Source organism: Girardinichthys multiradiatus, chromosome X, assembly GCF_021462225.1.
Source record: "Girardinichthys multiradiatus isolate DD_20200921_A chromosome X, DD_fGirMul_XY1, whole genome shotgun sequence".
In the NCBI taxonomy this organism is placed as follows: domain Eukaryota; kingdom Metazoa; phylum Chordata; class Actinopteri; order Cyprinodontiformes; family Goodeidae; genus Girardinichthys; species Girardinichthys multiradiatus.
The window spans coordinates 15,559,630-15,582,424 of record NC_061817.1 but is presented as its reverse complement, the minus strand read 5'-3'; the positions used below and the strand labels follow the sequence as shown (position 1 = coordinate 15,582,424).

The 22,795-nt window shown below is 42.8% G+C and overlaps 1 protein-coding gene across 3 annotated transcripts; it reads left to right on the top strand.

Moving 5' to 3' along the window:
* The first annotated feature begins 1,008 nt into the window (after positions 1 to 1,008).
* LOC124863575 (E3 ubiquitin-protein ligase RNF216-like) lies at positions 1,009 to 22,436 on the top strand. 3 transcript variants are annotated; one of them, XM_047358013.1, is made up of 18 exons: positions 1,214 to 1,583; positions 1,971 to 2,101; positions 3,757 to 3,887; positions 4,005 to 5,204; positions 7,006 to 7,082; positions 7,223 to 7,331; positions 8,182 to 8,343; positions 8,451 to 8,562; positions 8,747 to 8,880; positions 9,997 to 10,047; positions 12,456 to 12,593; positions 13,779 to 13,927; positions 14,043 to 14,121; positions 18,612 to 18,709; positions 19,553 to 19,775; positions 21,132 to 21,201; positions 21,717 to 22,102; positions 22,327 to 22,436. In XM_047358013.1, exons 2-17 carry the CDS (start codon positions 2,038 to 2,040, stop codon positions 22,091 to 22,093), a joined length of 3,174 nt encoding a protein of 1,057 aa, XP_047213969.1. In that variant the 5' UTR covers positions 1,214 to 1,583; positions 1,971 to 2,037; the 3' UTR covers positions 22,094 to 22,102; positions 22,327 to 22,436. The 3 variants fall into 3 exon arrangements, with proteins under 3 accessions (XP_047213968.1, XP_047213969.1, XP_047213966.1); XM_047358012.1 differs by lacking the exon at positions 1,214 to 1,583 and adding an exon at positions 1,009 to 1,135 and having other exon boundaries at positions 21,717 to 22,436; XM_047358010.1 differs by having other exon boundaries at positions 1,215 to 1,583; positions 21,717 to 22,436.
* Positions 22,437 to 22,795: the final 359 nt, after the last annotated feature.

Genomic DNA, 22,795 nt, shown 5'->3' with positions numbered 1-22,795 from the left:
GGCTGACCTTCCCTCCATTCAGGACTTATACAGGTCTAAGGTCAGGAAAAGAGCTGCTAAAATCTCTGCAGACCCCACACACCCTGCACATAAACTGTTTAGAGTTTTACCTTCAGGCCGTCGCTACAGAGCCCTGTTCACTTAAACCAGCCGCCACAGAGACAGTTTCTTCCTCCAGGCTGTTTCTCTGATGAACATTCAATAGAGTACAGAACAACAGCATACAGATGTTGCAAATGCACCTTTTCTATTAGATATGTGTATATTGTACATTGTAAATTGTAAATTTGTATATTCTGTAATGCAAAAACAGAACAAAAGAGCAAAGTGTACTGGAGTCAAATTCCTTGTTTGTATGTACGAACTTGGCAATAAAGCTGATTCTGATTCTGATTCTGAAAAGCTTTCAACACCTGGCTGAACACTGCTCAGTTCATCATCTGAAAATAGAGAGCATATGACACTATTGCATTACTACCAGTAAGGGCTGTCCACCTAAAATTAAAAGGTAGAACAAGGAGAGCAGTGAAGGAATCTTTCTGCAAGATAACTAACAGTCATGCACTCCACAATTCTGGGCGTTGTTGCAGAATGCCAAGAAAGAAAGACATGTACAGGACAGAGCCAACATGTGAAAAGGGTACTCTAGGTAAATTAGTCCAAAACTGAACTTTTTGCCTTACACGTAAAATGCTGTTTGTGGTGGAAAACTAAGGCTAAAATTTAAAAGGTTCAAGGGAAATGAAAACTTTGCAAGCCACTGATCAATGATCAACTTTTTGCAATTAGAAAATGTTTACTTGTGTTTGTTACCTTTTTATATCCTTCTCAGTTTCGTGTTTTGATATGTACTTATTCAATTTACCCAGGTGAAAAGGAAACAAAGTCTTTGAAATTAGGAAACATTACACTTTTGCTTTATTTTCCCTTTCTGAAGCCATTCTGTTTTAGTTGTAACGATCATTCCCCCAAGGACTACATTTCCCAAAATCCACTAGCTGTACGTAGGCGAAAGGCATCTTACGTTGTGATAGCTCTTGTTTTGGCAGTTTCTTTTCGTTAAAGCTACGGATATTGAGCCTGTCAAGGAGACAAACCACTAGGCATTTTCGTGGTTATCCACGACGAAGCTGCGGTATTTTACCTTTTTATTTGTTTTGTTTTTAATACCTGGATTTTATAGTATGTGTGACTGATTTGAAGCGCTGTTAAAAATCTTGACTTCTGTCAGCTAACTAGTTACCCTTCTAGCTAGTTAGCCAGGCATGCTAATACACATTCAGCAACGCCATCGAGAGAGCGGAAAAAATTGACGATCAGCGACATATTTGTTTTTAAAATCCTCCGTCTGACCTTTCTTTGTGCTGTAGCTGCGTCGGACCCGGTGTCAGGGCGATTAACCCAGCGCAGCTGCTCGGAGCAACTATAGCAACACTGTCAGCTTCTGCTGTTAGCGAGTAATGTTTAATTACACGTGAGATTTAGATTGATTTAAAACATATTTGGTCGGGTGCTGGACGAGCATAGCCGCACCGACGGGGCAAAGCTAACAGAAATGTACGGAAATGTTAATCATGGATTAGGTACGTAAAGGATCAACTTTCAGATTAACTGAACATTTTTTACATGATTGGGGGATTTTTTTTTCTGTTTTCCGAAGCTTTCCGATTGTTAAGATGTGCTTCGGTGGTTATTTTCTTCATGTTCTTCTATTTTAAGCAGTTGATCATGCCATACCTGAGCCCTCACGTCACTGCGTGACATAAATATTACGAGAACAAATAGTTTATTTAAAAATGAAACCAGTTGGTGGATCCTAGGGAGCATGGCTTATCTTACTTTCCGCTATTTTCAGTGTAAAAAGGCAGGGACCTGGATTTCTGACTCAACCTGAATGAGTTTAGATAAACAGCATGGATGCTGGAGTGAGGAATGTCTGACCCTTCATGATGGAAGCTGTGTGTTTGTAGATGCGTCTGACTGGGCAGTGACTGTCAGTGTGAGCTGATTCAGGGAGCTGGTTAGTGCTGTTTCACCATGGCAGATGGAAATGATGACGACGTCATCCTCCTGGCCAGCTTCAACGTGCACCGTAGCCAAGGTGAGATGCAGCACTTCCGGTGTCTAATGTGGTGCCTTGCAAAAGGGATCAAATCTCCTTGAACTTTTCCACATTTTGGGACATTACAGCAAGAAACTTCAATGTGTATTATTTTTAGTTCTGCATGCTTGCACGCATTTATTTGTGGAGCTCAATTTTCAAGTCTTGCCACAGATTGTTAATTAGAGACATATGTCTTGACTTTGACTAGGCCGTTCTAGCAAACAAGCTCCGGCTGTACGTTTTCTAACATTGGTGCACAAACCTTTTCCCATGTGGGCAAAAATCATCAAGTTGAAATACTATTGGGCTACAAAAATAACATTTGTTTCTAGGATTAGGAAACTAAACATGAAAGAAGGAAGTGGTGTAATTTTTGTTGAAAAAGTGTTTGGAAATCATTGAAAATCCAAGATATTAGACATTTTAAAAGAAAGACATATTTCTTACTTTTAGGGCTGTCTGTTCTATATTCTTTGTCTAGAAAAGGTAACAGGATATGGATCACTAATTCTTCTGAAGAGCTTGCTCTATTAAGCCGAGTTAACTGATTGGGTGGCCCTATTTGCGATGAAATGAAAATGAAAGCAATAAACAGGGTCACAGTAACTTTGTGTGATACCTAACACTGTCCATTTTAAAAAGGTTTTAATTTGTCAGTGAAAATCTCGTCCTTAAAAGTAAACGTGTACATCTGCTGATGGGCCAAATTTGTACCATTGATCTGTGGTCAGGGGCCGCACAAAACCATGGCCAGGGCCCCAAATGGCCTACGGGCCGCTCTTTGGACTTCCCTTCTCAGGGTTTCTTCCTGAATTTTGCACAGCATTTATCTCTATTAGTTCTGACCTGCTTCCCTTTCTATTCTGATGAAAGTATCCACTCTGCATGATAATGCCACCACCAGTGGGGATGGTGTGTTCTCTGCGATGTCGCAAGTCCGTTTTCTGCCACACAAACATTGCTTTTGGAAAATATTTGTGTCCTTACAGCTTTTTTTTAATGTTTTGCCATTACAAAATGCAGTTTTTAAATCAAGATTTATTTTAGTAAAGGAATAAAGGTATCCATACCAACCTGGCCCTGTGTGAAAAAGTTTTGGTTTCTTTGTTAAAACTGTGAGTAACTCTGTTTAGTAATTAGAGGACATCTGAAGGGAAATTAGTTGGACCAGATTTTATCAAGGGGTATCAGAGTACATGGGGGGTAAATACTAATACACACCAGAATTTCAGTTTCCTTTTGTAAAACATGGAGCTAAGCGTTTCCTTCTACTTCTCAATCCTGCACCACTCTGTGTGGGTCTATCACGGAGAATCCCGCTAATTTGCATTGGAGCCTTTGGGTGTAATAGGTCAAAATGTGAGGAAGATGAACTCGCTGTACATGAGTAGCTATGCATCTTCAGCAAATGTATGTAGATCTATACATTTAGTTCAAGTTTCTGAAGAATTTTGTGTTCATGTTTCGAAATCTATGGCTGTACATCACCTTACTGTCTTTCAGTTTATTAATTATCGCTCAATTCCCTGACCTAATATGATCAAGGCAGTGCACTACATATCCCATATTGTTTAGTACTCTACGGTTTGCATCCTTACTGGTGAACCAGTAAGGAGCATGTTGTGAACCAGCGTGTTGTTCTGTTTGTGCAGGCTCTCGTGCGGGTCAGAAGGAGCTCATCACCATTTCAGATGACTCAGATGAGGAGCCTGTGACTTTTTTACCCGGCAGTCCTGTTTTAGTCCCCGATGATGCAGATGATGACGACATCAGTATATTAGAGGTGATTGAAATACCATTCAGACCTATTTTAATCTTTCTCTCACTTTTTTTGACAAATTTTAGAATGTTTCAGCGTATGTAGCATTTTAAATTTGTTATATTTATTATTTTCTTCCAGCTACCAACTCCTGCACGACGAAATATAATTCGCCAAGCAGCCAAATGGAGCGGGATTTCATGCAACGTTGGAGGTGAAAGCAGCACCATTGCTACTGCTGGGGACTCTGGCTCTGTTCCCTCTACCTCCAGAGACACCAGGATAAACCAACCAGCCATACCCACAGGGACTGCAGCGCCCCCTGTCCCATCTTCGCATGCACAGCCTCAACCAAAGCATCACACGTACACGCGGCATCGGGACACCACGTCAGCTCGTTCTGCCTCCACAACTGCCATTGCCATGCCATCCGGAACAGCCGCAATCGTTCAGGTTCAGCCGAGCACATCTGGACCGTCGCAGCCCCCCGCAGGCTCCTCGGCGCATTTACCGGAGCGTCAGGCAACCACCTCTGCCAGTGCAACACGACACACCAGTGCAGTTGCGGTGGTTGCAACATCTTCCACTGCTAAGCCTCTAGAAACGCCGAGTACAAGTGGACGACCAGTAACAGAAAGTACTCAGGCCAGGGCTTCATTGGCACACGTTCAATCTCACGCATGGAAACAGCCTCAGCCTGGTACGTCTACACCGATCCAGGCCAGTGGAGCCACATCTACACAGCTCCAGCTCATCCAGGTCAGGATGGTTCTTCCACAGCAGCCAAGCATCCAGGCTTCTGCTTTAATAACCCAGCCTCAGCTGCAGCATAGGCCCACGAACCTGGTGCAGCCCCTGTCGCACAATCAAATGCAGGGCAATCTCATTCAGATTGAGCCGCAACCCCTGGCCCAGGCCCCCGCCCAGCCCGCAGCTCGGCCCGCTCAGACACCTCAGGTCATACCAGTCATCCCACCCGCGGTTTTAATCGCAGCTGCCCCAGAGAGATTAGGTCCTCCCGAGGCAGGTCACCGGATTATCCTGGGGAGCCAGGTGCCTGTGGAGGCTGTTCCCAATCCCCCGCTGCAGGCCTTTGCTGTGGCTCTGTCTGCCCACGGCCACAATATCAGGCAGCCTAACCCCCCAGTGCCCCACAATAGAGGAGAGGCCAGGCTCATTTTAGCACCAAATCCCGAACAAGTAAATCCAGCCCCTGCTCTGGTGGCAGTACCCCCTGCACCCGAGGCCATTCCACAAATAGAGGACGCCAGACCCGGACCCTCGGCACCACAGGAAAGACCAGATCAGCAGCCACATGTTAGAGCCCTCATCACTGGTGTTGTGAGTATCATATACACACACACACACACACACACACTTACTTTACTCATTTCCATCTCTATTAACCATTTCCTACCAAGATATATTACCATGCAAAAGTATTCATACCTCTAGTAGTTTTGTCTCATAACAACCAGAAACTTCTGAGGGTTTTATTGTCCCAGACCAACACAAAGAAATGCATATTTAAGAGGTGGAAGGAGAATGATGCATTGCTTTCAACGTTTTTCACAAATAAAACAGAAATTTTACTCAGCTCCTTTTATTCTGATACTTCTAAATAAAATCCAGTACAACCATGTGCTTTTAGAAAACGCTAAATTAGTCAATAGAGCATAACTGTGCATCATCACTACACATCATCCTGGACAAACCATCCCCACTGCAAAACATGGTGGCTGTATCATCCTGCAGGCATGCTGCCCATCCAGCCAGAACAGCGAAATGGTTTAGATTAGATATGCACAATATATCGAATCCAAGGAATGTTTGGATGCAATATTTAATTGGATTTTGTTAATCAAGTGTCAGTCACTCATGGTCCAAGTATCGATGCCATGTCCAGTTGGGTGGGCACTAATCATGCCCTGATGTGTGTCTTTAGCAGCAGAGAAGCTGAAGCTCACAGAGAGCGTTGGGTAAAGAGTGATGGGTGTCAGGAAACTGTGGAGTAAATTTCAGCTTTTGCTAAGTCTGGTTCAAAGCATCTCTTCTTATTGTGAGACAAATGTTTTCTGTACACGGTCCCTGACTAATAAATAACAAACTAAACTAACTGTTGTCGACATCCCATTTTTAGCCACATTATCACAAATAAATATCTTCCTGATGTTGTGCTGTGTTAAAATGGTCGAGATTGACAGCTTGTGGCCAGATTTGAACAGTGATGTTCTCAGACGGTCTCTGTCCAAAGAAGATTTTGCAGAGATGACTGGGTAAATATTGGCTGGTAGAGACATGCGTGTTCCTGCTGAAGAAATACATGCCCACAGCTGCCAACTGTGAAGCGGTCGGTTGACCCCTCTGGGTTGGGGGTCAGTTTCTGCCTCATGTGGAGGAGTTTAAGGATCTTGGTGTCTTGTTCATGAGTGATGGTAGGTAGAACGGGAGACGGACAGACGGATTAGGGTTCTGTCTGTAGTAATGCGGCAGCTGCTCCGGTTGGTTAAAGTAAAGAGAGAGACGATCCAAACAGCAAAGCTCTTGCTTTGCCGGCTTGTCTACGGTTCAACCCTCACCTGAAACAAGCTTCCTCTGAAGGGAGGTTGGACACGTCCTTGGAGATATGGTGAGGAATACTGTCATCTGAGAGGGGCTGAAACTAGACCCGCTGCTTCTCCGCATCAGAAGGAGTCAGATGAGGTTGTTCGAGCAAATGATTAGGATTGTTCCTGGGCACCTCCTTTTGCAGGTTTTCCGGGCACGTCCAACTGGGAGTAGACCCTGGGGAAGACTCAGAACATGCTGGAGGGACTATATATGTCCCATCTGGCCTAGGAATGCTTTGGGATGTGAGAGGATGTAGCTGGGGAGAGCGATATTTGGGTTTCCCTAAACTCGGATAAGCAGAAGACAGTGGATGGATAAATGAAATTTGTGCATTATTTTACTCCTACTTCACATATCTGCATTACTTTGAGTAGATCTATCACATAAAATCCCCAACAAAATACAATGAGGTTTGTGGTTGTAGCATGGCACACAGGCATGAATACTTTTGCAGAACATCGTAAATAAGTATTTAAATCAGTCACCTCAAGTTACACTTTTATACCTATTTCTGTTTTTATGTGTTCTCCAGCTGGATCTATTCCCAGATGTCCAAGAAGCGTATGTAGCAGAACTGATCCTAAGGAATAATGTGAAAGACTTGAATGTGTAAGAAGCATTTATTGTGTTAATGTAGAAATGATGAATGTGCTTTCATGTTTTATGAAAAAATTGCCGCTGCATTTCTTTCCCCAGTCTCTGTCCCCCTGGTGTGAATGTATTAAAGCTCCCTGTGTTCTGCTCTCCAGGATCTGTAACCTGCTGCTGGAGAATCCAGAGTATCCGAGGAGGGAGACAGCTGCAGCCGCTGCAGTTCCCACCAGTATCCTACTGGAGTCAGGGGACACCCAGGCAGAGGTGGGTGGAGCAGCACGTGAAATCTGAACCCCTCGTTATAAACCGGTTGATGGACCAAATCTGCTGTTTCATGACATTGAGAACTACAAATCTTAAAATGTACAAATCTGGAAAATGTTTGGTTTCATTTAGAAAAACCATTGATGTACCACCCACACTTCACCCATCTCCTAAATATATCACTTGGACCTTAGAGGACCTCTGGCACTCTTTGTCGCAGATGTTTGACCTTTTAATCTCAGAAAGCTTTTTTTTCTGATAAAGGCTTTTTTTGTCTTACACACAACTGACTTTACAATGTCAGAGAATATCCTAGTTTTAAAATCATAAACTTCTTTCTTGGAAATCTACGATTTTTTACATTAGAAAATATCCAAGTTTTTTCTCATAAAAATGTGAAATGAATCTAGAATTTCTTTGGCAGAAACCTACTCCTCTGTGTTCACATAATTGTTTTTTCTTTGATCTACAATGACCCTAATGCTGCGTCAGAAATACACACAGGAATGTTTTATTACTAAAAGGAAATATTTCTCTTGATCTGCGTTCTACCAAACATCTTGTCCTTTAGGGGGCTCCATTTATTAAAATAAACTAGACTTGAATCCCAGTTGAGTGGACTGTTTCAGTGTAGGTCCTTGTTAAAAAGTCCTTTCAGAGCACTGAAAGGACAAGCCAGCAGTGTGGATGTAGACATTGTTCTGCGTCGCATATTGTAGGCTTTAAGAATGCAGTTTTTGCAGTTAATTTTAGCTCTTATAAATGTTCATTGTTGTTGAACCTATGAGCTCTGCTGTTGTTCAGATGTCACAAATCTGAGAATAAAAGACTTATGTGTTTATGCTTCCAGGTGACTGAGGACCTCTTTGATTATGCCAGGCTGAGCACAGTAGGGCCCGAGGTAATCATGCAGGCTGCTGACCTGCTGATGGCGGACTTCAGGATGCTCAGCTGTCAGGACATCAAATGGGCCCTGAACGCCCTGAAGGGACACTATGCAATCACACGCAAGGTATGTCTGCATGCTGTATAACAGCATACATTGCAGAAATTCAGTCTTACTTCTAACTCGCCTTCAGCCTCTTTCATCTGCCTCACATGTTTTTTTGTCTTTTTCAGACCTTATGTGAAGCCCTGAAGAAGTGGCAGGAATCTGGTGACCCATCTGGAAAGAGACGACGGAGCAGGACCTCCTCGGAGCGCTGCTACATTGATTTTCACTTTCAGCACGGTGAAGACAATCTTACTTTTTTTTTCTGCTTGAATCCCCGATTTCCTCTTCACTTCCGTAGTTGTTCTACTTGATGTGTGTGTTGTTTTTTTTTCCAACCTGCTGATCCGTTGTGCAGGATAGTGTACATTCTTGCATTGAAAAACAGGTTCTCTAGCTGACAAGCGCTCTGTTTGCCCTCCAGGGTCCTTCAAGTTGGACAGAAGGATGTATTTTTTGGAGAACGACCGACGCTACTGCAGGACGTACAACAACTTGGAAAGTTCTGTGCAGAAGGAGCTGTCATTCTATCAGCGGAAGGCCAAGGAATGGGCCGAGGTACACATACTGTCTTCTGTTTTCTGGACCATTACTGGTACAAGCATTAAATCACCTCCCAAACAACTTAGTGATGTTTCCTATTAAATCTGCAGCACTTGAATACAACACAGGAACAAGATGACAATTTGCTGTGTTACTAAGTTAATAAGTTGAATATTAGTTTTCTCCTATAGCAATTCTTCCTGGCATTCAAGTAGATGGTTTAACCTCAGATTTATTGCAAGTCCATCAAGATGTTCCACATGGTTCAGTTCTCGGCCCATTATTTTTTTCTGTATGTAAATATCCAAGCACAGAGCAGTTTACCTAATTGTTTTACTGTTATGCTGATGGCATTAAAATGTACTGCTCTGCACCTCTCACCAAGGTTTTTGGGTATCTCCAATATGCCTGTGAGAAAGTGCAAGAAGGCCTCTGTTGCCTTCAAATAAGCCCAAGGTTATTCATACTTCTGGCAGATTTAGAGAAAACCAAAAGATAATGACACTATGTAAAAGGAGGATCATTTTAGAAAACTAGATCTGATCTGTTTTTACTTGTATATTATTAAAAAATGGCCCAGCCAACATTATTTACCCACTTTGCAGTAATCAGTGGAAAAATCTTTATCGACATTACAGCATTCAGCCCCTTCTTATAATTTCTGGACAGCTTTCCACTGATATTTTAATGACTGAGCTCCAAGTGTTTGGGGTTGAAAGGCCTCCTTACCATCACCATAATCTCTAGCTCCCTCCACAGATTCTCTGTCAGATTCGAGTCAGGACTCTGGGTGGGCCGCTCCAAATTTTAGATTGCTTCCATTCAATAAAAACCTTGTTGATCAAATGAACTTTTAACTGTGTCTTAACTGTACAACTTTCTTTAAATACAGAAAAAATACATTTATATTTTTCACTACTAAGTGAAAAGCAAGGCCAACAAGGTTCAATTCTTGCCCCAATATTTATGCTTATTTCACTTAAATTTCCTGCTCATACTCATGCACTGTCAAAATAGTGGATGAGTATGAGCAGCAAATTAACCAGCCTCAGCTGGTTAAATAAAGGGAGTGAACGAATGAGTGACTGAACTAAAGTGCCTCTGCTAACAAAAATGTATTTCTATCTCCAGCATGAAGACTTCCTCCTTGCTCTGCAGGTCAATGAAGATGAATATAAGAAGGTATGAAGCACGTTGGTGAAGCTAGACTGATTCATTCACTGCAACCAAGAGCTTCAATGGACTAAGCAGTTTCTGGTTGCTTTACTGTGGTTATTGTGTGTTACAAACATTGTATAGTATAGTATACAGGACACTACGTGTTGAATTTTCCGTTACTTTGAAACCCCAAACTCAGGAGAGATGTTCTCAGAGTCAGGATGCATGTTGAAGCAAGATTACTTTCATCCCCTCTCTTTTACACTTTCCAAATGTCCTAAAACAGGAAAATACACCCAATCAAATACTTAGTTAGTACCAAGCTGGCTAATTGTCTTCTTTCTTGCATCCCGTGCATGGCCCTCAGTCCAACAAGTTTAATTGTTCTCTCCAAATGCCAGTGTGTGTGTGTGTGTGTGTGTGTGTGATGGACTGGCGACCTGTTCAAGGTGTACCCCTTGATTGCCCCCATACAGGTTTCTTCTGTTTTTGCTTTTTTTCACATCAAACAAATGTTTATATTGGATAAAGAGAACTAGAGTAAATAAAAAAGCAGTTTTCAAATGAAAATTTAATTCATTAAAGGAGAAAAGCTATACATATGGACTAAAATGGCACTATGTGAAAAAATAATTGCCTCCTTTGTTAATTCATGAATTAACTGTGATAAAACTACATTTTTTAGAAATCTGAGCTCAACTCCACAAACCAAACCCCAGGTCTGATTGTTACCTGACCTACAGATAAAATAAATAATTTAAATAGAACCTCATTGACAGCTGAAAGATTTCACAAAGCAACACATCATCAAAACATAATTCAAAAACTGTAGAAAAACAGTGTTAGACATCTGTTATTCTGGAAAGGATTACAAAGACATTCGTAACCAAAGTGAGAACCATTATCCACAACTGGAGATGACATGAAGCAGTGGTGAACCTTTACAGGAGAGGCCAGTCAACCAAAATTACTCCAAGAGCACAGCACCAATTATAAAAACATATCCAGCATGACATCTAATGCATCGCAGATTTTACGTGCCTCGGTTAAGGTCAGAGTTTATAGTTCAACATTCAAAAAGAGAGATTGGACAAAGTGGCTTCCACAGTTCCTTGTCCAAAATCACCGCTGACCAAAAGGAAAACCAAACCCTGTCTCACATTTACCAAAATCATCTTGATGATCTTCAAGAATTTAGGGAAATATTATTTAAGGAAGGTGTGGTTCATGTTACATCTGACCTGAAACTGAAAGCATTTCAGAAACACACCAGCACACTGACAGTCAAACACCGTGGTGGTAGTGTGAGGCTTTGGTACTGCTTTGCTTCCTCAGGACCTGGATCACTTGCCATAATTAATTCTGTTCTCTACCATAAAACCTTGCAGGAGAAGGTCCCGCCATCACTACAGGACCTTAAGCCCAGTCACACTTTGGTTCTGCAGCAAGAAAATGACCCGAAACACAGTAGCAAGGCCACCCCTGACTCAAAAAGACCAAAATAAGGAGTTTTGGAGTGGCTTAGCCAAGTTCTGGACTTAAAGCCAATTGAGATACTGTAGTATGACCTTAAACTCGCCGTTCATGCTTGAATTCTCCGAGGTGGTTGAATTAAAAGATTTCTACAAAGCAGAGTGGGTCAAAATTATCAGTGGTGATGTTAAAGACTTATTGCCAGTTATTACAAACTCCTGATGTCACGTGTTGCTTTTGAGGGCCGTGCAACTAGTTATTAGGTTTAGGGCGCACTTGTTTACACAGATCAAGGTTGGTTTAGATCACTTTTTTTCTCTTAATGAAGAAAATCATCATTTGAAAACTGCTTTTTCCCACCACTGCATATATGATAGGAAGAAGGGTGTAAGCAGGGGTGGATGGGTAAATCAGACGCAGAAACAGAACGAGGTTAAGTGTTGCAGTGTAGGTGGAGATCAGTAGTCCCTTGGTGGGTTTCAGGCCTGTTTAGCTGGTCCTTGAGGCTCCGATGTAGATTAGGCTCTGTGACCTCCTCTGCTGCCAGAGGTGGCCCACTGGCTTCCAAACCTTTTTTCACCTCCATTACCACCCACTAACAGGATTATAAAGCCACATGAGGCCTGCCTTAAGTTTGTTTAAAGTCAAAATATTTGCTCCTTTTTCATTGTAAAGTGTTTGGAAATTAGAACAAAGGTTTTGTTTAGGAAGAACGTTTAATTTCTTCCCTTTCCTCCTGTCTGAGCGCTGAAATCATGCTTGTGTTTGGTTACTGGCTCACCCAAACCACAGGAGCCAGCTCTTAGTCCTGCTCAACGTTGTTTGGTACCAGTTGGAATAAAAAATTGAATTAAAAAGAAAATTTGATCTAAGATATTTCCTCCTGTAGATTATTGTTGTTCTGATCAGGATGTAGCCTGTGTTGGTTGCGGGGTAAACATTGATTATTCTCTCTGCAGGACGGTCAACTGATCGAGTGTGGCTGCTGCTTCGGAGAGTTTGCCTTTGAGAAGATGACACAGTGCTCCGACGGACACCTGTTCTGCAAAGAGTGCCTGCTTAAATACGCTCAGGAGGCAGTGTTTGGCTCCGGAAAGGTACAACCCAAGGATTTTTCTCCGGTTGCAACAAGACATGAATGTTGTTCCAGTTGCCAGGCAACATCTCCTGTCCCACAGTTTCACAGGTTCAGCGTATTTTATTGGGATTTGTGTGATGGACCAAAACAAAATAGTGCTTTATTAAGTGACCATGCTTGTTGTCCAAACTTTTTTACCAATAGTGCATTTTTATTCAGCCCCCTTTACTTTGATACCCCTAAAAACAAATCCAGTACAACTTTCAGATGTCAACTCCAGCTGTTCTGTGAAGACCTCAGAGGTTGTAGAGAACATCAGCACCATGGAGACCAAGGATTAGAGCAGGCAGGTCAGGGAGAAAGTTGTGGAGAAGTTTACACTACAAAGGGCTGGGCAAGAAGAGCATTGTTCGGCCAATGGTAGCTCAAGAGGAGCTGCAGAGACCCCCAGCTTAGGTGGGAGAATCTGTCAACAAAAGAACTAATAGTTAGGCATTTATTAAATAGTGAGAAGAAGAACGCCTTTCTTAATTGAAAGCCACAAGAAATCCCAGTTTTGTTTTCTACAGGTGATGGAAGGAACATGGTCAACATGTGGAAGAAGGGGCTCTGATCAGAGGGGGCTAAAGCTGAACTTTGTAGCACAAATACACAATCTGTAGTGGAAAACTAACTGTAGATCCCTGTGAACACACCATGCCCCATGGTGAAACATGGTAGTGATGGAATCATGCTGTGGGGATCTCCTCAGCAGTGACGGGGATCTTGATTGGCTGATGGATGGAGCTAGAAACAGGGCGGTCCTAAAATAAAACATGTTAGAGCTTAATTGCAAAGAGAAAGGAGCTGATAGAGACATACCGCGAAGCACTCAGCATGCCACACTTTTCAGAGTTTTGTTGGGTGAAAATCATGAAAACCATCTTTTCTTTGTCATTCCTCTTCACTTTGATCCATCACGTAAAATCTCAGTGAAATCTATTCAAGTTTGTGGTTCTTATTCACCAAAAGAGGTGTAAATACTTGTGGAAGGCTCTGTAGCCGTTCACATTCTTCTAAAAGGATAGTGGCTCATTTTTTTACTCAGTAAAGGTGATGTGTTACAGTACATGGTAGATAAAATGCAGCTTTGTGACAGATCTTGTTTTTATTTGGCCAACATGAACTATCTTTGTAACAACAAGCGTCTGTGTTGGTGTTGCAGTCGGAGCTGAGCTGCATGGAGGACGGCTGTCCGTGCTCGTACCCCATGTGTGAGCTGCAGAAGGTCCTTCCTGATAATATTCTGTGTAGATACAACGAGAGGCAAGCCGAGGAGGCGGTGGCAGCCACATGTGCTGATGAATTAGTTAGGTGAGTGTTTGTTCTGATGGTGCTTTCACGACTTAGCCCCACATGACCACAAGGGAAGGAGCTGCAACAAATGTGTTTCTTTTCACCTCCTGACACGTCCTTCTGACTTTCGCAGGTGTCCGTTTTGTAACTTTCCAGCCCTGTTGGACAAAGACATGTCTTTGTTTAGCTGCCCCAACCCTCGCTGCCGCAAGGTCAGTCCCGCTCTTCGATTCAGTTCCTCGCCTCTGCCGCTTTTATTCTGCTGACTTTTCCTTTTAAAACTCCGTTGTCTCATATAAATCTAATCAGCTCCGATACTAGCTGTCATAAATTAAACTGCTTTCCCTTCAGCATAAATCTCATCAGTGCCTCTTGAACTTGCATCTAATCAAAGTGAGAGAGATTGATGAGCAACTTTCTGGAGGAGATAAACGGCTCCTTCTGGCGAGGTCGTCTCCTGTCTCTTCCTCCCTGTTTTATCTCTCCGGTGAGGCTATCGCAGGAATTCCAGTCAAAAATGTTTGGGAGAAATACTCAAACGTACAAATATGCAGCCGGTTCTCATTCATACAACATAGTCACTCCCCTGATGTTTTGCTTTTGGTAAGTCCCTGGCTCAGAAGAAGTTACTTCTACTCACATCCAAAATTGATTAGATCCAAATACACACTCTTATCTCTATTGTTGAATAAGAGTAGATAATTTGTGTCTATCCCAGAAATGTGTACTTTTGTCATGTGGCTTTGTGTTAAAGGAACTAGGCATCATTCAACTAATACCTACTTGTTTTAGATGGAATAAAGGACATAAGAGTTTGTCTTTTTTCAAATAATTAACTTATGCTGATGTCTTTGTGAAAATATTCATACCTCTTTCCAGAGCAAAAAGGAATGGGTAGATATTCTAATCTAGGCATGCAAAGCTAGTAGAAACATATCCCCAAAGACCCACAGCCGGTTTTACAAGGTACTGCCATCTGGTATCACGGGTAGTTTCCACAGAAACTTTCCCAGGGAATTTAAAGGAGAAACTGAAAATGTGCTTTCGGTCTCATTATTAGTTTCCTTTTCGTTTTTTCTGCTTTGCCAGATGGGACCTTTTAGATGAAGCTATGGATGTTTTCAGAGCAGTAATCAGACCCTCTCTGAACAAGTAATTAATTTCAGAGCTATGTAACTTTCTGTAATTGACCTCTAGGTGGAGCCAGAGGTTCACAGAGGATCCTGGATAGTTGTTTTCCTGTACAGAGACTGGCTCATGACCCAGAACAGAAGTTCAGCAAATTCTGGGTTCTTTGGGTCCGATCCATTGCTGATTTGCATGTTTTAATAGTTAGCTCATAGAGGATCGTATGCTTGAACTGTTGTTTTTACGATCCTTCCTGGTAGCAAGCTTTTCGCTACTGAAATATGCTTCTTCTTTTATTATGTGTAAAAACATCAGGGTGTGTTTTGTTGTTTGCTACACACACACACACACACCTGGATACAGTTAAACAGATGCAGGGGCCTGTTCCAGTCAAGCCATTAGTCAGATGTTGCCCCACAGCCCTCCAGATACCTCCAGGGAGGTGTTTCATTATGTAACCAACACTCTTCCCATAAGCCCGCCCACTTTAACTCCATCCAGCTGCCCCCATTGGCTAGCTGCACCGTCCACCTCCCTTTTGCTGGTTTCTTACTGGTTAGAAAGAGTGCTAGCATAATTTCAAATGCTTCAGCTCTGTTTTGGCCCAGATTCTGTCACCCGCGGCCTAGAGAACTCTCTGTCTGAGACGCATGTATGTGTGCGTGTAGAACAGCGGATGTTAATGTGACCCACATGCGTCTGGCCTGTATTTGCTTACAGAACACAAAGGAATCTAAGATCTGGACGGCCTTGCTAGGTATCTACCTCTAGCTCTTGAACCTATCCACATTTTGACACGTTACAACCACATGTTCCAGTGTATTTTATTGGGATGTTGTGATAGACCAACACAAAGTAGTGCATAATTGACTGAAATGGTGGCAAAATGACACATGGATAGGTTAAAAAGTTCAGTTTTTGTTCTTTTAGCTTATGGCTCTTTCTGTCTGTGCCTCTTCAAAAGGTGCACATTTTTTTTCCAAGGCAGTATGATTCTCTTCTGGGGGGGGGCTTCTCTTCAGCCACCTCACAATTAAAAACTTACTTCTGTACAGACTTGATGCAGCCACCCCCACATCCAAAAGCTCAGCAAACAGCCTGCACTGCCTTATAAGGCCTGCTGCAGCACTAGAGTGCATGGATAGGAGGAGAGAAAATATATGAATGGGAGTAGGGAGGGCAGTTCCCAAAGAGAAAAAAGGCACCAGAGACAAGTTAGAGCGAGGTGTAAAACGGATGGATATGAAAAGGTGGGGTTATTAAAGTACATGTTTCCTTTTGTTCATAAGGAGTGTAAGACCTCTGACACACCTTAGCCTCGTCCAGGTGAAGCATTCTGAGGCAGGCAAAGCCACGCCTCTTTTAAGGTCGGACTCTGACGTCCCCGTCTGTATTTTTAGCCGAGCTATAAGAGTTCAGGTGTCTTCCTGCTTTTCAATCAGTTCTTTAAACAAGTCAGCCGCTTGTCACATGCATGCTTTCACTGTCTCCAGTCTTGTTCCTGTTGCTGCTCTCTATCACAGCTAGGGGGCGATCTTTCTATACTCCGTCTCTGTCTTTTCTCCCCTCTAGATTTTCTGTCTCTCTTTGTTTGATCTGGGTTTTTTCGCCACTTCTCTCTGAAGACTGGTTCCTGTTTTCTTGCTTATTTTGTCTTTAATGTCCTTTAGTGCTTTGTCATCTCTCCTGCTGCAAACGCCAACAATAACTCCTCCGATCCAGTTCCCCATCCTTTGACTGAACTTGCACACACACAGCTGTCTCAGGAAATACTGTGAAAGCAAATAAAAAGCTGCTTTATGCAAACTCTCCTGACATGCATACTCGAACAGCGATTTCAGGATGCACACAGAGGCTGCAGGACATAGAAGGTGTGACTTGTCTTCCCATGCAAAGGTCAGATTAGATTTTGTTTTATAGACATCAGTCACACTGTGCTGCGTCAGCTGTCATGTGCCGCGCTCTTCAATATTAGATGAGCAACTTAAATATTAATGGCAACACCACTTAGCTAAGGGTTAGTGAGGGGAGAGAAATGAACAGATCCGAGCTGAGGTGGGCATGTGCAGCAACGCCGGCCTCCTCGCCCGTCGCTCATCCACCCGCTTGCTCTGACAACACAAAGCAGGATGGAGTTTTGTTCTTGTTTCCTAGGCAACCAAGCAGTCTGCAGCGGCAGACAAGATTTAAAGCAAAAAGCCGCACCTAGGTGTCTGTGTCTGCGCAAATCAGAGTCCCTGCAGTGGCCATAGTAGCAACATACAGAGCAGATGCTGAGGGGTAGCGTTACTCTGATTGCAGTGGTCCTCTCTAATAGGAAGATGTCAGAGAAGATGGATGGATGTGGTGTGCAGGATGCACTTTGGGGTACCAACAGCTGCAGTGACTTACAGAAGGCTACATGTACATTGCCCTTGAACCTTTTCAATTCTTGTCTCTTTATAAGCACAACCTTGTTTGTACTTTATTGGGATTTAATGTGATAGACCATCACAGAGTAGTGCATAACTGTGTGGAAGGAGAAAATATTTAGATTTTATTTTTAAATTGAAAAGTGTGCCGGCCGTTTTTGTTCAGCCCCTTTCACACTGATGCCTCTAAATAATACATAAACCCATTTAAGGGACGTAGCAACCATGTTGAAGAAGATGCCCTGGTCAGATGAGATCAAACTTCAACTCTTTGGCCTACATACAGAAAACGCTATGTGAAACACGGTAGTGGCTGCATCATCCTGTGCGAATGCTTGTCTTCTGCATGGACAGGGAGCTGGTCCAGGTTCATTGGGAAAACAGACAGAGGAAATGTGGAAAAATCTTGGAGGAAAAGCTGTTAGGACCCTAAACCTTCAGCCAGGGCTACAGATGACATGACGCTCCACCCACGAGGAAATGTAACCCAGGGTGAACTAACCTCTGACGACAAGATTGTTGGAAGGGTGGAGATAGTAAAGCTCATGATGATATCTGAGGCATTTTTACCTTATCAGCCAACACTAGGCAAAAAGCCTTTCTAATGAGTCGTACATCAGATGAGTGACGTTATTTCAAGGCATGAAATTCAATTCATACATACTGAAATTCAGTATTAGGAGTCTAGATTTTACATTACAACCTACTAAAACACTTCGTGCAAAGTTGGCGTAATGTTAACTGATCATAGCAAAGCCTAAACTTATGCCACAAGAAGTTGCAACATATATCTACACGCAAACCACCCAAAGCAACTAGTGTTAAGCATTAACCTTTAATTTAACCACTAAGCGTACGATGTAAATATGACACAAAATGTAAGATTTGCTTGCAGTTACCTTTGTACTGATGAACTTGGGGTAGTTCCCATCGATCACTGTTGTTTTCAGCTGATCAAACTCCAGACTTAAATATACTTCACAATCAGTGGCAAGACTTGACATTTGATGTTTACAGACTCTCCCTATCAAGTCGAGTTTTTCACAGAAAAATGGTCAAATAAATTCAGTCTCCCGACTTGCTGCTGTAACTGCAGCTTTTGATTTTACCTCTCAGATTTCTCACCATCCTCGCCTGATTAGTATTTTTTTCTGCTTCTTTAGGAGAGCTGTAGGAAATGTCATGTCCAGTGGAAGCAGCATGTGGGAAAAACCTGTGAGCAGGTCCTGGAGAGAGACGAGATTCGAATGAGAGTGCTGTTGTAAGTGGATCACAGAATCTTCTAAAACATCTGGTTTTTATTGTTGGTATTCTTCTAAAACGAACGTGAATATGGGTATTTAATGGAAAGCACATTTCTCCAGCATTTTAGACACAGTACTGAATATAATCTACCCTGTTTTCCCATTAAGAACATCTGCATTCAGCAGTGCTAGTTAGTTAGGCAAAGTATATCTCATGTGCCGCCCCACTGACAAAAACTTTATTTTTCTGCAGATTTATTTTTTTTTACCCATTTTGACTCTTTGTGCACATTTGGATTCAGGCCCTGTTAGTTTTTCCATCTCCCATCCCTCTCGCAGAAGAGGATGCTGGGTAAACATCTCAGTTTCCCGGACAACACTCCAGGAAGCAGCCGGGCCGGTGGGCCAGCTGCTTCCTCTGAGCCCAGCAGGCTCCGAGGCAGCACTTCCTGTTTTCAGAGCAGCTTCCTTCCTGGTGCTGAGAGACAAAGGAAGAGATCTGGTAGATAAATCAGTTGACATGTGGTTATAACAGGACAAAACTAGACAGAAGAATTCACTCTTGCAGTTTCCCAGAAGCCACGTAGAAGCAAGAAGAAATTTATTATTGGCCTAGATGGCATGAGTGATTTAAAAACAAAAAAATAACACTGACCACCATCCTAGAAACACCATGCGCATGGTAAAACACGGTGGCAGCAGCATCATACTGTGGGGACATTCTTGATCACTCAACAACACAAGTAAAAACCTGAAACGTTCCAGACTAAGTGATCCAAGTATTGTCTTGATCTCGCATCATTGTAGAAAATGTCATATTATGAAATGTGAACCCTGTCCGTTTTCCCCCTGTGCTGCAGTGAGGAGCGCATGACAGCAGCCCGTGTGAGGAAGTGCGTGAAGTGCGGGACGGGGCTGGTGAAGTCAGAGGGCTGCAATCGGATGTCGTGCCGCTGCGGCAGCTTTATGTGCTACCTGTGCCGAGAGCCCATCACGGGCTACAACCACTTCTGCCAGCACGCCCGCTCCCCCGGTGCCCCCTGCCGACACTGTCGCAAGTGCTCGCTCTGGACTGACCCCACGGTGCGTCTCAACACAAAACACTGACATCCTAGCCAGGCTGGTTAAAACATGCCCTGAAATAGTTGCTGTCTTGTAACATTGCGTCAGCTGCAGCACGAAGCCAGCAGAACAGGTCTGGGGTTCTAGTTGCCCCAAACCTTTTTTACCCATCATCTGACTCCTTGTTTACCCACAGTGGCTTGGCTTCAGCATCTCTGGTAACCAGAAGCATCATTTAGCTCCCAGCTGGTGAAGGAGTTGGAGAAGCTCCAGCCACTCTGCAGAAGCTCATGAGCTGGCAAGGAGCTCACCATGACAGCAAAGCCAAAGGAAGGGATTAAAAGTTAGGCCAGTAAAGAGATGCTGAAGGGAGGCAGGTGCCCTCTAACCTCAGGGTTCCCAAACATTTCTACCTGTGACCCCCCCAAATAACAGTACCAGAGATTGGCGACCCCCTAAAGATTTAAAATAATAAAATTTTAATGACATTTAATTATTTGATTTAATCAAAATATATATATTTTATGATTTAATGGGGTACAAGTATTTTAATTGTGCATTTCATAAGGACATGGTTATTTAATAATTAATAATGTATTAAATAAATAATATTTTAATGGCACATTTAATGGTGCATTTATTTATTTCGTGATATATTTATTTATTAGATTTTGGCCCTACGTACACCTCAGGGGTCACATCACGATGATTCTAAAAATCATCTTGCCAAACCCCACTTGGTGTCTGGCGACCCCCCCGGGGGATCTTGACCCCCACTTTGGGAGCCCCTGCTCTAATCAGCAACAAAGATAAGGCAAACAATCACTGAAAATGAAAATTAATGGAAAAATATTTACTGACTTTATTCCCTTTTCTGTTATCTTAAAGTCATATGTATGTCCATCCATCTGCCCACCTTCACTCTTCCAGTCGCTTCTTTGTCTAGGTGCCATTGTAGAAATATATGGTGAGATTTAGTATTTTTTCCTTTTAAAAGTACTAAAAGTTAGAATTTAGTCATGTTTTATGTTGGCATGACAATGTGAAGAAACCCTGACTGTGAGCTCCTGACCTCCTGTTTCATTATTTTTTTATTATTATTACAGCTCCAAAGAACTTCTTAAGTTTAGAGAAATGTTGCAAGTACCACACATGTGATCACAGATCAGCTTTGGGTTTTCCTGCATCAGTTGCTCCTGGTTGGACCTCTGTCACATTTAGAATAAAAAACAAAACTACTAATAGAGGTAAAAGTGTTTTTTTAGCATTCCTGTGACACACAGCTGACGCAGTTCTGTTACTTTACCTTGTTTTGATTTAAAGTAGGGTTGGTCCAGAGCTTTCATAAACCAGTTTCTTTTGTGTGTGTTTCTGCAGCAAGACGATGAGCGAATCATTCAGGAGATCCAGAAGGAAGGTGAAGCTGAGCTGAGTAAGAAGTGTGCAGGTCAGTAAGCCAAAGGTTTTGTTACTGTTTCCCTTAACTTGGTCTCGTCTGTTCTTAAATGTTTCTAAAAGAAAGCAAATCTTTTGCTCCTGGCAGGAAAGATTCAGACTCCCAGGCCTTTTTAATCTAACATACAGGTGCATCTGAATAAATTAGGATATAATCAAAATGTTAATTTATTTTAGTAATTCAGCTCAAAAAGTAAAACTCATTATATCCATTCATTACATTCCACAAAAGCCCAGTGCTGAAGAAACTGGTAACTTGGAGTGCTGTATACAGGTATATTAATAGAAAGTTGAGTGGAAGGAAAAGGTTTAAAAGGAATTTTGAAAATATTTGTCTGTCTGTCAGTCCCTTTTTATTCCATCTATCCGTCTGTGTGCTATCATCCATCCCTCCCTTATCTGTCATCTGTCCATTCATCCATTGCTCCTTTAAAGCTTGATAAGAAACTGAGAGATGTCTTTTGTATTATTAGGCTTATTTCTTGTTTTATTTTCTTCTTCTGTCAGATAATTCGGGGAAGAGGGTTGGCCTGCCATCGGAGGTCACCACCGATGCTAAACGGCCACGAGTGGGTCCCCCCCCAGAAAACCCACCCCAACCGAACGCCCCGCTCCCAGCTCCTCAACCTCCTCAAGCGGTACAAGCCCCCCTGTTCGTCCCTCCACGTGCTCGCTACCACCCGCCAGCCCCCCCACAGGGCCGGATATACCACCAGATCATCATACCTCGGCTGCCCCCGGCACCTTATGTGCCCCCGCTGCAACACCTGCCCCCCCTGAACAATAATAACCAGCACAACCACAACCCGCCCTTCAACCCCCACCACAACATGGACCTGCCCATGCACTATGGACCCCCACCACACTACTACAGACGCTACTAACACTGTGTGGTGAGTGTGCCACTTGTTCAAATGCAAACACTACTTTATAGCCAAGCTTGTCACATTAGAGCTTTCATTTCTGATGAACAAATCCTCTCTTGCATAACAAACACTGAAATCAAAACTGCATTTATGGGGAAATTAGGAGACATCTGCGCTCTTTGCCTTCTGCTAATTGTTGGAGCTCAATATTCAAGAGGATGTTCCCTTTTTTCATCTTTTTCTCTTTACAGACCCAAACAGAACGGATGGACAGCTGAGAATTGAGGCAATTTATGTCTGGTTTATACAGATATTTTGAGTAATAAAAATGTATAAAAGGAAAATAAATCATTGAAACTAGCATTCCTTCTGTATTTTTGTCTAACAGGTGTGTTTTCTAATAAAGTTTTGTTCTCATTGCCTCAATATTCTGCCTTATGCTAGCCTGTGCCTCCGCCCGTCCAGTGCAGGAGAAATGGGCTGACTCATGTTAGCTGAGCCCAGAGGCTGCACACCAATCACGTGACAGAGTGGGGGTGCTCTCCACCAATCGCAGCATCAGCCCAGGCTTTGTGATGTTTCTCAGAGAGAGTTCTCCTTTGTTCAGCCAAGTGTGCTTGATATGAGTGTGACAAATTGCTTGGCCACACGCTGTCTCCTGTTTCAGCATGAAAACTGGGTGTGTTCAGGGTAGTTTTCTGCCTCAATTAGCATTTTACA

What these genes read in the sequence shown, in the direction of transcription:
- LOC124863575 (XM_047358012.1), top strand. Translation starts at nt 2,038, where the DNA reads ATGGCAGATGGAAATGATGACGACGTCATCCTCCTGGCCAGCTTCAAC. An exon ending in ACGACATCAGTATATTAGAG is followed by an intron (nt 3,888 to 4,004) that starts GTGATTGAAATA and finishes ATTTTCTTCCAG; the next exon opens with CTACCAACTCCTGCACGACG. An exon ending in CAGTGTTTGGCTCCGGAAAG is followed by an intron (nt 12,594 to 13,778) that starts GTACAACCCAAG and finishes TTGGTGTTGCAG; the next exon opens with TCGGAGCTGAGCTGCATGGA.